The sequence below is a fragment of the Harpia harpyja genome, chromosome 19, assembly GCF_026419915.1.
Source record: "Harpia harpyja isolate bHarHar1 chromosome 19, bHarHar1 primary haplotype, whole genome shotgun sequence".
In the NCBI taxonomy this organism is placed as follows: Eukaryota; Metazoa; Chordata; class Aves; order Accipitriformes; family Accipitridae; genus Harpia; species Harpia harpyja.
In genome coordinates, this window is record NC_068958.1 from 8,482,232 (window position 1) to 8,502,855 (window position 20,624).

The 20,624-nt window shown below is 42.7% G+C and overlaps 1 protein-coding gene across 1 annotated transcript in view; it reads left to right on the forward strand.

Annotated features, from left to right (window-relative positions):
* BRINP1 (BMP/retinoic acid inducible neural specific 1) overlaps positions 1–20,624 on the forward strand; it is an 88,013-nt gene that overhangs the window by 60,855 nt on the left and 6,534 nt on the right. Inside the window, exons 4-7 of the mRNA XM_052815409.1 lie at positions 4,945–5,114; positions 6,414–6,519; positions 13,243–13,479; positions 18,899–19,121. Of these exons, the coding sequence (XP_052671369.1) occupies positions 4,945–5,114; positions 6,414–6,519; positions 13,243–13,479; positions 18,899–19,121 (736 nt within the window). The remainder of the gene's footprint in view (positions 1–4,944; positions 5,115–6,413; positions 6,520–13,242; positions 13,480–18,898; positions 19,122–20,624) is intronic.

Consider the following 20,624-nt stretch of genomic DNA (forward strand, 5'->3'; position numbering starts at 1 on the left):
CATGTGTGTACTGGTGTGCATCAAGATAAACATGCTTCATTTAGCCGGGAAGCCTGTCTGTCATTCCTGCACCTCTGTCCTTAATTTGACAATAGAATGTGTTGATACCTCTTTTTTTCAGAATGAAACTAAATGCAGGGGGAAAAGCATTCTTTCTTGCTGGAACTGGAGGAATTTTAAAGAGCTCCAGGAAAAGGGAGTTTAAGGAGTTGGGTGTGGAGCATGTGCAGCAGGGGAAGAGACGGCCAGATAGGCCTGCGCAGAATGCATAAGTGAAAGCAGTAACATGGGGTAGACTTCTGAAAAAAACAGTAGTTAAGTAAAATTCAAAATGTATATGCAAGGACTGCAGGGAGGTTTGTGTGTGCAAGCAGAATACGTCGGTGATGACGTAAGACAGAGTACTGGAAGGCCATTAACCCATGAGCATGCACTGCTATTGGTGCTGCACAAACATTTCAAATACTGAGTATTGAAAACAGGAAGGGTGAAAATCAGCAGCTCCTCTTGATATTTGCTGCTGATTTTTTTGTTCTCTTGTATTATTTTTACCATTCTTTAGCCCACTGGGGTATGCATTTAAATGTCTGTCTTTTGAGAACTGCTATTTGTAAGAGGAATTCTGCAGTGGTAAAAGGTCTTGATTTTAGTACAGAGTTTGTTGCTGTTGCTTCTTCTAATGTACCTGACCTCCAGCCTTGCCACATTGCTAAGTCTGTAGTGAACTTTGAGGAATTTCTGGCCATCTGTCTGTTCCCAAAACATTCTGCAGACACTAGGATGAGATGTAGAAGAGATTAGATGTGTGCATATGATTCATGCACAAATGAGGTGGTAGGTAAATTGGCACAGTTCCATTGAAGTCAAATGACCTCTCATGTGGCAAATGTCCTTCAAAGATCCTCAGGATGCTCTTCCAGGCCAGGCACTCAAACTGTTCACTCCATCAGCAAGAAAAGTGAGAGAAAGCAGGTTTCCATGCATTGAAGAGTACAACTGACTGACTGCATCAGGCCCTAATGAAGTCTGCATAAAGATAAACTCCTTTTTATTGAGGCCATCGTTTTTCAGGATCATATTTTACAGAGCCCAAGCCAGCCAAATAAGAATCCAGTAAAGTGTTGAGAGGTTTTTTCGTGGGTTTACTTTTCTTTCCATTGACATGCCTTTTTCTTCTTGCCACTCGTATCTGTGGAAATTCAAAATAAGACCTTTGATGGTAAAATATATTTTTAATTTTGCCTGGGTGAGGTTGTGAATTATTCACAGGGGCTTGTTTCTTCTCCTGATTTTACAACACAACAGCTTTAAATATGCAGAGGCTTGTAACAAGAACTGTTGTTGGAGAGGAGTGCTAAATGCTCCATCAGCCCAGAGCATGGTGAGCAATGGTAGGGGAGAAAAGAGGGATTTATCTTGGCAATGGCAGTCCCAGAGAAAATGTAGATGAAGCTGGGCATGCATTATGCAAGGAGGACACACGCTAATCTAATCTAGTCTGTGGCCTAAACAAGACCACTGAGATATAAAACCAGCCATGTCCTGGCACCCTTGCTCTCCCAAGACCTCATGTCTCCTCAGAAAATTTACAAGAATTCTGCTTTGGATTACAGTTGTTTGTAACTTAGCCTGATGTCTTACTAGGTTGCAAATGAGTGACAAACACACAGGAAATTGTTTTGCTTTTAAATGCCAGCTGTTGCGTGGACCCCAGGAGGATGGGTGATGGATCAGGCCAGCCCACCTGAATACAGCAGCTATTTTCACACCTGGCCGCTTGAGAAACAGCTCTGATGCCTTTCAACCTACAGAGCAGCCGGGTCTCCCTGGAGCCTAATATAAAACTAGCTCTGCTCCAGTTTAGTTCTGACAAAGGGATTGGTGAAGGGTCACTTTGAGGGCATCTGTGCTCCGGGATGGAGCACACAGAGCTGAGAGCCAATTTGCAGGGAAAGCCCTGAAGGAAAGACAACTTTGAACATAGCATCTGCTTAATAAACGAGAAATTAAGACTTAATAATGCAGCAAAAGTCTATTAACCTCTCTTGATCTAAGGGTTGCTTTCTCATGCGCACTCTCCATGGGGATGCTGTGCTTTTCCAGGTCTGCACACATGTACACAGAATAGGTTTCCAGCATTATTTCTGCTCAGCACCCTTCACTCCTAGGGACAGTATTTGTCCCTCAGGAGAAGCGTCAAATATCTTGGGCTTTACTTTCCTGGTTTTTTTGCTCTTCCTCCCATTGGAGGGGTCCAAACACCTCAGGGAGGAAAAATGACAGCTTTTGTGGGGAAATCACTGATCTCCACTGCCCTAGAGCACAAGTTTCTCCTGTCTGATGTCTAGCAGCTGTCTCAGCTGCTCAGTGCCTGCTTTGTGTTGTCTGGGGACTGAAAGGTAATGGTGGATCTCCTGGTGATCTGAAAGCAGTGTTATTGCCTGATGCAATTCAACCCATAGTTCCCGGTTGCTCTCTATCCAAGGGATCTCCAATATCAACATTCCTCTACTAAAATGAACTGGTCTGGACTGAAAAGGTCCTGATTTTTGTGCCTTGGCTATTAAAAGAAGGCATGATATTTTTCCAGAAAAAGCTGTTTTTTCTAGTTACTGGTGGAATTGAAGAAGAGTTGATACCTGGATCCCACAGGTTCCTCTGAGAATCGCAGCTAAGGGGAGAATTATCCCAAGTCTTCCCTCTCCTTTCACAGCCTCGTGAAATGGAGGCAAAGCATCATTTACATCTGCTGCGTCTCCATGCAGATAAATACTTCCATTACATGAGAGATACAAAACTTTTGGCTCAAAATACAACACTTTCACACTGATCTGGCCTATCTTCCCCCAAGCCTCTTTGCTAACTCCCATGCAGGCATCCTTTCGGTGACAAACAAGTTGCCTCATGAAAAGTCACAAAGTCTGACCTTCCTTCAAATCCCTCTGTAAAATTTACCTCAAAGATGAAATGTGAAAATGCATTGACAGCAGCCAGGCGTCTGGTGTGCAGTGACCACTGTTTCTCCTGCTAATCACAGTCATCTTATTACCTTGTGCTTTGCTGGCTGTTTGTTGTATACACCTGTTGTGCCTCATTAGATCCGTGGGTTTTAAATCCTCTGGGACAGGAACCACCTTTCTGCTGTTTGTGTGGATAGAGCCTGATGTGACAGAGCCTTGATCCCTGCCAAGGGCTCCTCACCCCTCAACGCATAATAATGTTAACGGTGATCAAGGAAATCAAAGCTGGTCATTTTCCAGGGAAAGTGTTTTTGTGAGAAGTAACAATGATGATACTGTTACTACTACAACTTTGATTGTAGTCAAAAGATAGTATGTTATTTTTAACAAAATATTAAAGGGATAAAGTTTTACATGCCAAATTTCTTCACTTAGCTCCTGTGAAGCCAATTAAAAGATTTCAACTGATCAAGTCTTTGATGAAAAGTATCTCCTTTCCACCAAAAATTTCCATTTTTCATCTCAAAGCCAAAGGCTCAATCCTCAACCCTCAACATATCAATCGCTTGAAAAACTGAAATCCAATAAAAATATTTTGATTTTCAGCCAGAATATTTTTGGTTTGTTTTCAGGCATTTGGCTTCCAGATAAAAGCTGGAAAATTTCCAGGGAAAGCAAGAGGGAGGGCTTACTGTTTGGGGGGTTTTTTTGCATGTATGCAATTAAAGACATTATTTGGACAAATCAAATTATTTCAGCTAATACAAATTTTTAAGAAAATTAAGTGCTTGTTCCCTTAAAAAAAGAAGAAAAAAATTGGCAAAAATGCTGAAGAGCAAAATATTTCTTGGCCTAAAAAGTGGTGGTGCATTTTTTTTGACCATGCTATCATTGCCAGAGGCAACGTATTCATCAGTGATTCATCTATCAAATCAGAACAAGTACCATTCTTCTCACTGAGAGCTATGTAGAAATGGCACATTCCTACACTAGGTATCTATTCTCTTCGTTTATTAAAATCAGAACTTCAGGTGTTAAGAATGCAGGATGGTATTCTACCTTTTTACTCCTTCTATAATGCCAGCCTTACGTTAAGAATGAACTGGATTTTGATGTGGCTCATACCGCACAAATTGAACATTTAGGTAAATATTACTTCTCAGCTTCATGTCCTTTTCATGTATCTTTTGTTAGATTCAGGTTTCTGCTAATGTTTAGGATGTTTGGTGCTATCAGGTCTTAACTGCTTCACTCCCAGATTCTCTGTATTACTGGCTCAAAATCACTTGTTGTCCCTTATCTTGCACAATATTTTTTGCTCTCCACTTAAATTCACTGAATGAGACTAGGAGAGGAAAAAAAAGCAGAAAGCGTGGTTGGTTTAACTTAACTTTCTCATTTGCTCTTTCCTCTGATTGCTCTCCTTCACTCACCCCCTGCCATTACCCTTTTGCATGGTCACTGGAAGCTAAAGAGGTACAACTAGCATTTGTTTGTCCTCTGTACCCACCTATGTACCTATGTCCTGTTTGCAACTTAAATCATCATTTGTTCCTTCTAGAAATCAGGTCAGGGAGAATTACATAAAAGTGGCATCTTCTGTGGTCAGCTGCGCATCGTTCCAGAGGCACTGCCCACAGAGAAAAGCGTTCCTCAAGTGGGACAAATGGTCTGAATCCTTTCCAACAGTTGTGATAAAGCTGTGCTGGCTAATAAATATCCAAAATGTTATCTACTTAATTCAGTGGAGCTGATCTACAAGTGTGGTGGACCTGGCCTTTCTGGATGAAGAGAGAAGGAGGCTCATAAATACTACACTGAGATTCTGGTACTGTTGAGGAAGGGTGGGCTCATTTAAGAGTGCTTTAGGTGTCAGACTTTTCTTTCTTTAGGTGCAACGTGTGACATCATGTGTTCCTGTTAAGATGACCCTACATGGCAGCCTCCTGGGCCTTACTGAAATCTCCTTTTCTTTCTGCTGCAGGAGAGGAGGCCTTGACCATGTACATGGACAAAAGCCGCCTCGACAGAAAGTCAGGAAACGCTACCCAGAGCGTTGAAGCATTGCACCAGCTTGCTTCCTCCTACTTTGTAGACCGTGATGGCACCATGAGGAGACTCCATGAGATCCAGATCTCTACCGGAGCAATCAAGGTACTGTATGTTGCTTTGGGAAGAGAAAGAAGATTGTGTGTCTGTGTCAGTACTGTAGGGATTTGGGGCAGGACTTTGAGAGTCCAGTGTGATGTCTTTTTTGATCACAAGTTGTTTTGTTCCCGTGCTCATTTCCCAGGGTAAGTTGTTCTCTTATGGACCTTAGTGAAGAATTGATTTCCTGAGGGCCAGTAATAGCTGGAAAAAGGTGGGCATTCAGTGTGATGGTTATGTAGGATAGGAGACTTCCATTATATATGGCAGAGACCTCTGGAAGGGAGAGAGGGAACAGATAATCCAGATCAGCGGTGGAGGTTGGAAGGAAAAGGCAGGTCTGTGAAATGGGCAACCCCGTGCAACCCAGAAGTATTTTCCTTTTGTGGGTGTAAGACTGCTAAACATCTCTTAGATGAATTTACTACAAGAAAAGGTGAAAAACTCAGTGTGGCATTACTGAGGCATCTGGAATGAAACGGACAGAGAGACAGCTTGGGGGTTGCAGCAGGAAGGAACGGGAGCTGCTCAGAGCATACAAAATAGGGAAAATGGCTCTGCAAACAAAGGCTGCCTTCTCTGAAAGCAATCATCCTATACTGGGGAGGGATTTTGTTGTTGCAGAGCTCACTCCAGGGAAGGTGATGTGGATGGAGTTGTCATTGTTAGCCATTTCTGAAAGGTTTCAGCACTTGTTATTGTTCTGTGGTGTCTCATGGTTGAGTCTGTTCCCTTCTGGATGGGAAATTGAATTAAGATATTGAAACAGTGACAGCAGATAATCACACTTTGTGAATTCAGGAAGGGCAGCTCTCCTCCATGGCTGGAAACCAACAGCAACAACTGCAGCAACAGCACTGCAGGTCATCTGCGCTTCCATCTATCCTCAGCACAGGGATGGTGTGCACGTATGTTGTGGGAGCACTAGGCACCATTGTGGGCTGGCAATCCATCTCTGTATCTTGCTTTCCAATAAGAGAAGCCAGGGAATAATTCCTCTACTGGCTTCTGATGTTCTCCAGTGCACATCCTCTGAGAAACATCAATCTGGAGGACCTCATTGCCAAGCTCAGAATAATGTGCAGCACCATAAAGAAAGCAGATACAATTCACTCTATTTTTTCAGCTTGTGAGTGTGCCAAACATCAGCCATGTCTGTCCAGTGTGGGGCATTTTTTCCCAATTGGGGAAGATGCATTTTGGATTGCGTCAGCTGGTGACAAGGGGTTATGAGGTGTGAACCTGCCTGGGGAAGATGTGATGCTGCAATCAAAGGGAAAACTCTCTTTTCTACATCCTCCATAGGTAACAGAAACTCGGACTGGCCCCCTGGGCTGTAACAGCTACGACAATCTGGACTCTGTGAGTTCTGTCCTTCTGCAAAGCACTGAGAGCAAACTCCACCTGCAAGGTAGGGCACAGGAACGAGGGAGATGGTAATAAAGGGCATGGAGTGGGAGGATGAAATGAGAGAGGGCTGGCCTTTCTTCTAGCCTTTTCCCCTCCTCTGTTTGCTGTGATCACCTTCTTTACTGTAAGTTCCCTGAAGCAGGACTGGTGGCTTCTGGTGGCTTCATATGATGCTCAGCACAGCAGACCCAGGGCTTGACAGGGACTGAGCCAAAGGCTCAAGGAACTGCAGACTAGACCCCAGTGAAGTGTCTGGGTGCCCCCTGCCATTGAATTTTGATGGCCTTCTGTGTATTATACATACACCAATGTAAATAAATGTAACCTTTTCCATTAATATTGAAGGGCCATTCTGTTCACGTCTCTCTGTCCCTCACAAATTGCTGATTTGCGTAAGAGGTTTGCAGATCAGCTTTTGGGGCTCTCTAATGACCGTAATCTTTGGGCAAAGTCAGAGGTTTTATTTGGATGCTAGAAGCCATGGCTTCAGTCCCAGTTGGGGAGCTAGTCCAGAAGTCAACAGATAGAGGTCATGACTGAATTAATAAATAAATACATGCTGGTTAGCAAGAAGTCAACTTCAGTAGAAGGAGGAAATTCACTGGGCGTGTAATTTACTAAGGTTATTCCCAAGTTTTTGACAAAATAAGGAAATGTGGGATTTAATTGCTCGTTTGCCCAGATGGTTTTATTTCTGGAATCCTTGTACTTGCACAAATTTTAATTTTTCAGATGAATGGGCTACATTACATCTTCCGCTTTGAGTATAATTTGGCAAGTGCTGTTTTAATCTTGGTTTCACAGAAACTGGGTTTCATTTACCGAGTCATGTTGTGGATATATTATTATTGTTGTTATTATTTGCCTTTAAAAATAATAGGCAGGTTGTTTTCACTATTCCGGTGATTATCTAAATCACTGAGTTCTGGTTCTTACCTAATTAACAATAAACAATTTGAGGCTTTTTATGTACTGTGATAATGGCTGCTGGTAATGAAGACCCAAGGATGACACATCAGATAACTAGATAAACAGCTAAATAAGCAGACAGCTTGCTTTATAGGCAGACAAACTGGTAAGTAGGTAAATCAATACATCTCTATTGGCTATCTGATCCTACAAGAGAAGAGAAAAACCAAGATGCCTGGGAGGGGGAAGGAGGTGGAGAAAGAGGGAAAATTTGAGAGAGAGGGGATGTAAGATGGATGAGGCTGTGATTTCTCATGGGAGCAGACAGGACCTCAGGGGTCAACCACACGTGGGTTTCATGGATCTTCATGGCATAACCCAGCGCAGAGAGAGGCCAGACCCAAGCCAAGGGAGACAGTGAGGGAAGGGAGGAAGGTAAGAGCTCTTCCTAGTAGAACAAAGTGACCTTTAAAGCAACACCTGAGTGTTTTCTGCCTAATCTGGAGTGCTGTTCTTGGGATAATTACCCAGGATCCTTCCTTTGCTCTGAGAGGCCTCATTAGGAATTAGTCACAGGGCTGCAGGTAATGGATCGTGACCCAGTCTCCTCTGATCTGATTAGCAGCCAAGCATGAGCTGCTGACAGAAATCCATGTTACTACCTTCGTGTCACACTGGCTCTGAGGCCAGCTCAATAAAAGAGCAGCATCTTCGTGACAGGGAGAATTTCTGTTTCTGAACTTGCTTGCTGCCGCCCAGCCCTGAGCATCGTGGTTTCAAAGACATGCCCTTCAGGAGATGCAATGGCCAGACCCAGAGCTAAGCTACCTTCATGCCTGCACGTAGGGTTTGGGAAGGTCAGCCAGCCTGAAGATTTAGGGGAGGACCTGGCTGCATGCACAGTCCAGGGTGTCTGGTTCTGCACCTGTGCTTACATGGACAGAAAAGCATCACTAATTTATAAACTAGTATCAAAGTGGACCCAACATGCATGTACATCTATGTCAGATGCCTGCACTGGAGTATATATACAGGTACTCTTATCACAGTAGCTCAGAAGGTTTCCCTTTTTCCTAGCAGTACCTGGGGGCAGGTTCCCTGTCCTGTGCATGGGGAGGGCTGTGTGGTGGTGCAGCCTCCCCACGCAGGACTGGGGGGGGCCTGTTGTGGGCCAGGATGTCACAGGTGACTGCACTTACTTGCACTTCATATCCTCTTGTCCCTGCCACCAGCATGAAACCGTCCCTTCAGCTGCCTCCGCCTCCAGTGTGGCTGATGCATGAGGTGCCTGTGCTGCCTGGAAAAGGAGTAAACCAGAGCATGGGAGGAGAAGATGCTAACAGCTCTACAGCAGTCTGGTGGGGAACAGGAATTTGTGTTCCCTGGAAAAGTGTCCTAGGCTGAAATTTGAAAAGTTGAGTGGAAAAAAAAAGGAACATTTTGAAATGTTTGGGGAAATTGAAATTCCAGAGACATATCTTGTTGCACAGTGCAACAGTATATGTCAGTATTGCAACATGGCACTATTTCAATAAGGTGAAATCCTTCTGTGCTATTCTAAACATTGTGACATTAAACAGAAAATATTGTATATTCGGTAGTTTGTTACGTCAAATATGGTAATAGACTATTAAAATTTACATTACAATTAATATTAAAGTCTTTGCTAAGGTGGGCAGAGCAGTAATGACAACACAAAACACTTCAGCTTTTCAGTGAAACAAAATGAGGAAGTATGAAAAATACATTTAGACCTTTCCCTGTCAAAAGTGCTTTTGGAGTCAACATGCTCTCTCAAATTGCTTCAATGAAACTGCATTTTCAACAGAGAACTCTTCTGTGGAAAATGTTTCAAATAGCTCTAATTTAGAGCTGGGGAAATTTACCTCTTTTAATGCAGGAAGCCTTTTATATACAGTCCAAAGCCAAACATCTCTCTCTAATAGTTTTTCTAGGTGAATTAAGGACATGTTCCCTTGTCAGACACTTCATATTCTGCCTGTAGTTATCTAAGAAAAATGTATACCAAATCTGTGCTGTTCTTAATTTTTAAAGAGGATCTTTATGCTTTACAGAGTGGCAGAATTCCTCCTTGTGATCAATAAGTTACCTTCAAAACTAAGATATTCTCCCTAACACTCATCACCAGCAAACTTACCTTCTGCATCTATTATCAGCTCCTGAGGCTGCTGTGGAGGATGAGCCCACTCCTTGTGCATCCTGGCTTGGATTGAGGTGTTCATCCCATGAAAATCGTCTAGTGTCTCGGTCTTTAAGACTAGGTTGCCCCCCTGCTTGGCTGCTGACATGAGGTTGCTTTTATCAGTAGGCAACACAAAGATTAAAAATGATTCTTTTTTTAATGTTTGCAACATTCAAAGAAATTTCTTAGAGAACAAAACAGCATCTGGGGATGTTTTTTTAAGGTTGTGGCTGGCAGCGGGGCTTTTCCAGCTAGCATGGCCGGCTGCAAGCTGCTTTGTGGGGCTGGTGTGCTATACAGTCCTTGGGACTACAGCTTTCCTGCTTTAAAAGTGGCAACTGAAGCACCCAGAGCAGTGGTCTCAACCAGTATGGCCTTCTTACAATCTCATGTTTGTAAAGATTACCTTAACAATGATTAATCACACCTGTGCTTTACTGACAGCTGTAATCAATTCTGTTTCAGCCATATTTAGGCACTGGGCATGGTATGGATGAGGAGGGTACCAGGACTGAGAGAGATGCTACTGGCCCAGTACTTGTAAAATACCTTTCTAGGATCTGGTCACAAGGATGCTCAATACAAAATCAAAAATATTTATATGAATCTGCCCTTGTCTGCGTATGATGTTAAATGTGTGGGTATTTATATGTCAAAGTACAAATATGAAAGCAGGCATGGTTCTATTTCAGTAACCCTAACACTGATTTTTTCACAAGGAAATTCCTGGCTGGAAGATCTGAGTCACATGGAATCCCTACAGCATGTTTGCAGTTTTAAAGTTAGAGCTTTGCATTTGGTGTATGCACACTTGTGTTTCAAGGAGTAGCTGGATTTGTGTGTCACTTGTGCTCCTGGTCTAAGCACATATTTGAATATGGGCTGCTTGTTAAATGCTACAATTAGCTGCATGGATTCCAGCAGAACTGCTTACCTGATTAAAGTTAAGTATTAGTATAAGTGTTTTGTTGAATTGGTGCTAAGCATACAGGGGGTCTGATTACCTCCTAAATGTGAGATTATTTCTTAGCAAAGTTATCCTGGAAATATTTTTTTAGAAACCATGAGTTTTATGGGGAAAAAAGCAAGCATCCACATGAGGCACTCTGCAGTGTCAGATGGAACCATGTTATGTTTTGGAGATTACAGGGTATTCATGTTTCTGCATGTGCTGAGGTACTCAATGGATGTCTCTTGCAATGGGGAGTGCTTTCCCTGAAACTTTAGTTGCTTTTTTAGCCCCATTCTCTCCGGGGAAAAAAAAAAAAAAATCTCCAAAGCCAGTATCATTTGTAGCTGGAACCAGACAGCTTGTTGGTGCTGTTATACAAGTTAAAATTCAAAGAGAAAATATGGTCAGCTGAAGACCCTGTGGTCATTTGGGCCTCATATTCAAAGGCTGAGGCCAGGGCAGGTTGCTTCTCCATGAAGCAGAGAGTGGAAATATTTATTCATGGGACTTGGACCATGAATAAACAGGGTCAATGCACATCAAGAAGTCCAGCCCCCCTCTCCTGTGAGCTTGCAAGGTCAGTGAATACAGCAGCCTTCAGGCTGTCCAAGCCCCTTTTGTAGATCTCAGTTCTCTGCTAGTGCTGCACTTTCTTTCCATCCTGAAGGAAAGTCTTGGAGCCTGGCAGGTGGGACCACCCCTAATGTCAATGTTTGAAGGGACCATGCCTCTGTGGTGGTTGCTTTAGATAAATCCCTAAAAGAGACTGAACTTCAGTACTTCCTGAAGACAACAGGAAGAAAGCTGACCTTCTTGTTGAGAAACATTTCAGGAAAGACGAAAGGGACTTCAAAATGCTGATCGTCCTTACGCTAGTTTTGAGGTGTTCACAGGGATGCTGTAGACCGTGGTCAGCCCCTTGCATGTTCCCTCCATTCCCTGCAACAGCACCCCAGAAAAGGCAGCAGGAGCTATGCAGACACAGTGCCTCCAAATGCCAGGCTTGAAATCCTTCCTTGTGCAAGTGTCACAAATGTCTTCTCCAGCTGAAGGCTGCTCTCTGTTCATCCTGCCTGGTGGCTGCCACTGCTCCATGCTCGGCTGTGAATTAGGTCAGACAACGGGGCAGCTCGCTGCCACCGGTCATGGTGCTCACAGAGACTGTGCCCTGGCAATAGCAGGAGGGGAAAGGAAACAGAGGTCCCTGTGCTTTCAACAACCTCCTGATACCCCAAACTTGGTCTTCCAGAGGGACCTTGTCAAGGCTGAGGTGTCTCTGTGGAACAAAAAGCAAAAGGGTAATGGGGGTCCTGGGGGCACCTCCTGCTGCTTTTCCCTTGCCTGAGGTGAACATGACCCATCACAGAGATGGGCCTGAACTCCTGAAAGGAGTCACAGCCCTTCCTGCCCTTCCTGCACACTCTCATCCTCTGAATTATTGTCTTATTTTCATTCCACTCCAATGAGCTGTCAGCCACAGATACAGTAATTCAGCGCAATAGAAACACAAACAGATGGGTAATTGACCCGCGTGCCTTCATTACACTGGAGTTCAGCACTGCTGTTCAAGCCATAAACTCCTTTATCTGCCACTCTGAAATCCCTGGGCCTTTTACAAGGAAGGCAAAGCGGGCCAGGATTCCTGTGAAAGGCTTGCTCAGAGTTATTGTCATCTTTGCCTTGTGTGCTGCAGATGATGACTGAGTCTGACAAGCAGGACTTGCCAGGTAGAAGGAAACAGCTGTGAATCCTCAGGGACAGCTGTAGGGAGCCTGCAGATGGGGGCTGGAGAAGGACAGGATGGAAAAGCACGTACACTGTACACAGGGCAAACACTTAAACTGTTATTGTGTCCTCTGGTACCCGAGCAAGCGTACACCTACACTAATGCCTGCCCAGATGGATGGATACACAAACACTTGCTATGGAGAAAGAGACATGGGGATAGATCTCTGGGCTAATGTAAATCTTCAGAGCACCACTGAAATCATTGACACTAAATCCATTTGCACTTTTATAGGATTTGGCAAGTAGCCTTCCTAGCAGGGAGTGAGCTGAAAAGACTCAGGTACCCAGCTTCTCTATTTATACTGTGGAGCTGGACACTTAACTCTGCAAGGGTCTTTTATAAATCCCTCCTTGAATTATTTTCTTTTCTTCTGTTTTCCTTTCTTTCTTCTTTCCTCTTTCAGTGTGTAGTTTCCTTGTTTCTGTGATACCAAACCTATTTAGTCTCTCTCAAACCAGGTCAGAACAGCATAATGCTCATCACTTCTGAACTAGCACTCAATTGCAAAGTATAAAAACCCCACACCTGGGAATAAGGGAGGCTTTGCATTTGGATGCTTTGAACTGTACTGGGATCCAGGAGTAGAATGAAGGGGGTACACTGGGCATTTGGGAAGGGGAAGTTACTTGTCACCCTTCTCTCATAGAGCAGATAGGTTCTGTTCACAGCTAACTCACTACCTGCACTGGAGGCATGCGATTTGTACCCCACCTTCCTTACTCATGACAGCTCCAAGAGAAATATCCCAGCAGCTTTTAATTCCTCAGCATCACTTTCCCAAGCTGTTAATGAAACAGGTATTGAAAAGAAGAACAGATACCTGAAATTACTTTTTTTTTCTTCACATCCCTGCATCTTGTTTCTATGCCAGGTCTCCAGATCATCTTCCCTCAGTATTTACAAGAGAAGTTTGTCCAGTCTGCCTTGAGTTACATCATGTGCAATGGCGAGGGGGAGTACATCTGCCGGAACAGCCAGTGCGGCTGCCAGTGTGCGGAGGAGTTCCCGCAGTGCAACTGCCCCATCACCGACATCCAGATCATGGAGTACACACTAGCAAATATGGCCAAGACCTGGACAGAAGCCTATAAAGATCTGGAGAATTCAGGTAACCAAGCAAAACATGTTTTCCGATTGATTTATTTCAAACAAAACATGTCAGATTATACCAGCTAAGAATCTTTTCTTCCCTCAATGTAATGCTCCAGTTTGGATAAAAAATGGAGGATATTGAACCCCAAACCATGATCTTAGTCTTGAGGAAGTGCCTTTTGTCCTCTATTACACGTACAAAAATATAACACCACACGTAAGTCTATCTGTAAGGGGATATTTTCCATGGAAGAATTTGTTTGATTAAAAATCTGATTTTTCATACCAAACCAGTTCAGAATCTCTCTTTAATGGTTCTACAGAGAAACTTCCACAATATGAATGATGCAGAAATTGCTTTTCAGATTTGCATGAATGATTTATTGTGCTTTGGTGAAAGGCAATTCACAGAGAGAGAGCACAGGCCAGATGACACCTCATTTGAGATAGAAGGGAAAATGACTTCTCTCTCCTACAGTGCCAATGTCTGCTGGTGTGAAGATTTCTCTTCTCCCTCCACTTTGTCCCAGTGTGACGCCGGGGGTGTCAGTGGAGTTTGTTCCACGTTGATGCTGGTAACACCCATAGTAGGTGTGTTGTAATACTTACGTGATACGCACTCTCAAGGGCTTGAGATAGGAAAGAGAGCAATAGTATCAGTGCAATTACATCCTTTTCCTTTGGCAAATGGTGTGCCTACCCTGAAGCTACATGGGCACTAAGCAGAACTTAACTGAGAACTTATCCCCATGCTGACTCTCATCTCTTAGTGTTAGACAGTTACTTTTCAGCACATTTTCTTTAATGATTATTATCATAACTGTCCAGGTCTCCATGTTAGGAAAGAAAACTATAAGGAAGGGACCATCTAGCTCCATTCAAGGCACTGAAGAATTCTTCTTCAGAAGTCTTCCCAGCAGCTATTTCTTTCTTCATGTTGAAGGTCACCTTAATCCCTTTAATGGTTGAAATGAAGCGGCCTATGATGTTTCCTCAATGGGCTGTTGAGGACTGCTTCATACTTCAATATGTGGACCCTGCTGCCGTGTCTGCTGTTGCACAGATTCTTATGTCCAACTCATGCTGTCAACTTGGTGCTCAGCTGAGCAAAGTCAGAGTAGTAGTTAATGGCCCGGCTGATGACTGTCTTGACATGACCCCCCCAATATGCTATTGGGAGCTACAAGATTGGGGCAGTTCCAGAAGTAGGTCACTAGCTGAAGAGGTCAGTGGTTTTCTGGGAGTTTCTATAGGTTCATGGATGGGGTGGGCACACCAGGGCAAACCAGAAATATGTATTTCAGAAGCTTCTGCTAGCTCAGTATTACACAAATTAGGATTACTGGCTGTGCCTGCCAGCACAGCTCTGCCACTAGATACGTATTACTAGTTGCTAGTTCTGGCACAGGATCTTCACACAAGATGGTCAAGAGCCACATGTTGGCCACCACTCATCAAACCCCTTTACGTTCCCAGGGGATCTAACCCAGACACTTAGAAGGTGAGAGCCCTATGGAGAAAGAATAATTACAGTCCCACAGTGATTGTTTTACTGTTACATTCTGTACTTGTTGCAATCGATCTAAGCAAAGACTGTAGTAGATAATGATATTCAGTCTCCCTCCCCTTGAGATTTCAACAGAGGAAGGTGTTTTTCATTTGCCATGTTAAAGTGACACATTGCAGTACAGTTCTCTGCTGGGCTGTAGCCATATTCCACCCAGGGCTGGATTTTTTTCAGGGCTAGATGGAATGATTATCTTTATGTTTAAAGCTGCTGCATCTCATTCATCACTTTGTTGCATCATGCATGAACTTATCCTTTGAGATGAAAGTTGCTATCACAAAAGACTATAGTATTAGTATTTTGCTTCTTTGTTTCAATAAATATTCCCGATAACTAGAGGATTTTCTTCATTATGAACAGCAGAAAAGAAATCTCTAATGATATCTGAAGGCTTTTCCAATAAAGTGGGCTGAAAGGCACATGAGTGCTCTGAAAGCAAATACCATTTGCACGGGAAGCTGCTGATAGCCTAAAAGATCTATATTCTATTTCTGATCTGTGTTGGATTCCTACGTCAATTTGAAAAAATCGTGCGGAGCAAATCAAGAGTTGGTATGATTTGGGATAGCATCTTCAAAGTCAAGGAGGCTGCAGTGAACTGATGCTGCTTTAAATCAGCCCAGGAGCTCTCTTAGTCCTGTGCTTCATTGCTCATGCGTAAATTGAGAAAAATAACACTGCCGCCTTCTTGGCATTTTAGTATGGCTAGCCAAAAAATTCTGCATCAGAACTGTGATTCTGGATTTTAAAGCAGCCTTTTGATTAAAAGTCATAGGGTTGTTATTTTTTTCAGTACTGTTGCTTTCTGATGAAAATGTGATTTTTTTTTTTTTTTAACTGAAAAGACAAGCACTGGAAAAATTAAACTTTCATCTTTGAAAGAGATGTTTGACATGGCCATTTCACTGTGATGCCACCATTCTTCTCCAGAGGCTGGACCCTCTGCCCCGTACCACCTGCAATGATGAGTCCTTGCCATGGGACTGCCTGCAGGGACTGGGTGACTCGGCAAAAAGAGAGGCCATGTTGCATTATGGGAGACGTAGTCCTAGCCACCATCAACATTATCTGTGCAGATAAATTAAAAAAAACAAATGCAGGCAGACTTATTTGTTAATTGGAAATTCTCAGGTTTAAAAATGAAGTATACCCAGAAAGTTACAAGGCTTAGCACAATACAGCCATAGTCTTGGTTGGGGTCTCCAGGGATAGTTATAAATAAATATAAATAAATAATGAAGAAACTATTATTTTTGGAAAGTATTTTCTTTTCTCACCCCCCCCCCCTTTTTAAAAACAACCCCATCCAGCTTTTATTTTGTCAGATTTCTTTGCTCATTTGTTTTTCCCCCAACGTTGCACTGCAGTATCAAAATGTGCACACTGCACTGAAATTTCTCCCTTACCCGTCTCTATGAAAAATGTAGCACATTCATCATCAGAGGGAAAAGAGCTTGGTCTTTTGCACAAACAGGCTTTTGAGGAAATTGATTTATAAGGGGCGGGAAGCAAATGCAAGGCTTTTACTGCTGAAAGGTACCAGGAGTAATCAGCATGGTCAACAGAAGCAATTATACATGATGATAGTTTCAGAGGACCACTGAACAGGAGAGAATCATTTTTGGGGAGGAGAAGGGCACTGAAAGCAGCATTACAAATAGAGTGAAAACCTGAGAGATGATTAAAAAAAAAAATATCTCAGTTATCTTTGGGGAAGAAAGAAGATAAGCAGATGTCCCGTGGATCTTGATAGTCCAATGATGATAATTATTTTTATTAGGTGCTCGGTTTCACCATGTGACGAGTAGGACATGAACATCCATTTACCATCTATGTAATGATGGTACTGACTACTGCCTTGATATTCTTTGTTAGGCAGTTAAGCATGAACTGCAAGTTGCTGAATAATAGGAAAACTGTTATGCAAATATACACAAACTTTGTGTGATAGGTTGTAAATTATCTGGTCTGATTTTCTCCAATAATTCTATGGATTATTTCTTTTTTTTAAAAGATACCAGCCTTTACAAGCTTTCATTTTTTGCCCTTTTTTTGGCGATTGTCCTCTTTTCCTTCTGAAAATGGGATGAAGGAATTTAAAAAAAAGGTTAGGAAAGGAAGAAAAATAATGTAGAGAACTTACAGGAAAAGATGGCTGCATTTCTTCTTGGATACTTTGTGGGGTTTATGGCAGGGAAGCAGGACTATCACCAGCACTAGATCAGGTCAGCCACGGTTTTGTCTGGCAGAGTCTAAAATGAAAGATTCTTCTACATCTCTGGGCAGCATGTTCAGTGCTGCATCACCTCCAAGTGAAGAAGTTTTTTAATAAATCACTTGAACTTCTTAAGCTGCAAACTGTCCATTACTCCTTGTTATATCATCTGTCTCTAATAAGAAGCGTTTATCTCCTTCGTATTTGTAAGTACCTCTTAAACAGTTGTAGGCTGTAATTAGATTGCCCCTTGGCCTCTTCTTCACTAGATTAAAGAAGTGCAGCTCCCTCCACCTGACCTTGTAGGACTTGTGCTCCAGGCCCTTGACCATCTAGGTAGCCCCCAGCTGTGCCCTCTCCAGTTTCTCAACACCCATCTTTAATTGGGTGTCCCTTAAGCTGGCAGAGAAATGCAGATGCAGCTTCAGTGGTGCCAAGAAGAGGGAATCTTAACTTCCCCAACCTACTGGATTTAGCTCAGTATGCAGTTCATGTTATTTCCAGTGAGAACATAGTGTTGACCCACCTTCAGCATGGTGCCCACCACAACCCCCAGGACTTTTCTAGCAGCTGTTATTCAACCGCTTGTTTCCGAGCCTGTACTGATGCGTGGGGTTGTTCTCTCCTGGTGCAGAACTTTGCTCTTTATTGTACTTTCTAGGGTTTTTTGCTGGTCAACTCCTCGCATTTCTCAAGGTCTCAGTGTGTCAAACAGTTTTCTGGTATCAAAAACTGGGTTATTTTCTACTGAGAAAGTTGGAACCATCTGTCTTTTCCATATGAGGATATCCCAGTCCGGTAATCAGAGTCTAAGCAAACTATACTTCTCAGTTAGGAAGAAAGGGGTGGTCATAAACAGAAACAGTATCAGATTTTCTGGTTTGTGATGAAAAAACCTCAAACAAACCCTATATAACATTTTTTTCATTATCAAACAAAATCAAACAGAAATAACGTGATCACAAAACAACATTTAACAACATATTTTTGGATCAATTAGATTTTTTCCTTTGGCTAAAATCGACACATTTTGTTCTGACCTTAGCCCTGCAAACTATTTTATTTTATTTTCATTGTTACATAAAGCAACTCATTTAACTTCAAATGAAGTTAAATGAGAAAAAAGAATCAGAATGCTCTTTTTAAAAAATGAGAAAGCAGGACATTTTAACACAATCAAAACCCTTCCTCTGGGGATTTTTTAAAGCTTTTTTTTCTCTTTTTTTTTAACACCACAAAGTGATTTGACTGGAACAACAAACGGCATTTTAGGAGCAGCTGAAAAACAATTTAAATGAGAACTCTTTAACTGACAATGATTACAACTCCCTGCTTTTTGTTCATAGCCCTTAGACTATAATCCCATGCTCCAGGGAATTTGCTCTCTTTTTTTTCTTCACCCTATACACATTAACCGTGTTGTTTCACCCTAATACTCTCTGAGTTTCATTTCCCATATGGGAGCGGCAACAGCCATGGAATTAGTGGGCTTCCTGGGGCAGAAAGACAGACCAGTGAGTTAATGGACATCACCTTCCTTTAGCTGATGGCCTCATACATCATTGCCGTTTCTCCATCCTGCTAATGAAAAGCTTTCTAACTTTGTTGTAGTTCAGAAACCTCCGTATTTCTCCATGTTTTTATGTGTTCCAGATGAGTTTAAATCCTTCATGAAAAGGCTACCTAGCAACCACTTCCTGACCATTGGGAGCATCCACCAGCACTGGGGGAATGACTGGGATCTGCAGAACCGCTACAAGCTGCTGCAGAGCTCCCTGGAAGCCCAGCGCCAGAAGATCCAGCGCACTGCCCGCAAACTCTTTGGCCTCAGTGTCCGGTGTCGGCACAATCCTAACCACCAGCTGCCTAGAGAAAGGTACCTTCATCCTTCATCGGGGATGGGTGTGATGTGATGGGTGACTGATGGAGCTGAGCTTGGGCTTGGACCTAAACTCCACAGCTGAAGTGTTTGGATATAGAGTGTGCTAACATGGAGATTTTGGGGCATAATGGTAAAGTCTGGGAGTGGGCTAAAATTTCTGGAGGTGTAAGTAACCTTTTGTCACATATCTAAACATATTCACATCCCTTCTGTGTGGTCTTACCTATCCAGGTGAAGGGCACCCACTTATTCTGTAGTGTTCCGCAAGAATATTACAGTGCTGACATCAGACAGCCAAGCAGACTAAGCTGCTTTTTAAGCAGTTTTCCCTCATGTACCACAGCCAAGCTTTAAGCCTCCATTTGCTGTTAAAGTGGACATATGGAGCACAAGATGCTTCAGCCCATTTTTGAGTTGTGCTCCTCAATGAGTATAGGGAGAGTGAAAGGGAAGCTTTACTTTCACTTGGAACAGATCACATCTCTTCTACAAAATGCAGAGTGAACGTGCAAACCTGTACTGACCAGAAGCCTACCAATGTTATTACAGATGGAGGGAGTAGATTTTCCATTACAGCTACAGCAACTATTGATATCCAATAGTCACCTCCTGCTGGCTCCTTTCAGCCCTGACCTATGGCTGAGTTTAAGATTGCTTCCAATAATTTTTGGAGACTTTCATCCATGGATTTTTATAAATATCTCTTGCTGTTTCTTTCTACATTGTCTGAAGTGAAGTTAATACTGAAAATCTTGGAAGAAATGAGTCCAAATGCCTTTTCTTCCATGCCTCTCTTGGAAGGGTCAGGCCAAGTTAACATTTGTACAGGAACTGTGTTTTCGCCTCCTTCTTTACCTAAATATTCAGTCTCAAGAGAAAATTAATTGATTGACTGCTGTGCCCTGTTATTACCCAGCCCCCTGGCCGCTAAACACACTGAGTTTTCATTTCATCACTGTGCAGCTCAGGAAACTCTTCCAGGGCTTAACATCTCTTTAATTACCAAGAAATCTCATGTTTCTGGACAAAGACTTGATGGACTTACTAGGGATGAGGAGAAACATTTATTAAGTTTAAGAGATTATGAAAAAAAGTCTTTGGAGAACTTCCTAAAATTGGCCCATTCCTGCCAATTGGCTGAGCTGCTATAAACAAGCCAACTGGTGGAGGAGTCACAAGCATGTCCAGGCATTATTTCCAGTTGTGCCACAACAACAACAAAGCGAAGCAGCAGCGAGAAAATATCCAGCCAACCATGTTGCTGCATTCAGATAAATATGTCTTTAATATTTCTATTTTAAAAAGTCAGCCACGCAGAAAGGGAGCCTCCAACTAATACTATAAAATCTGAGGGAAGGAGGACGAAATGGATGATGGCAGCTGGATTTTTAACTGACTGATGTGCTTGATTTGTTTAAGTCAACACCACAAGGCATATTATCATTCCTTTTCTTATTTGTCATTCTGCATTTGTAGCTGGGCCGGGGAGGGGCTCGG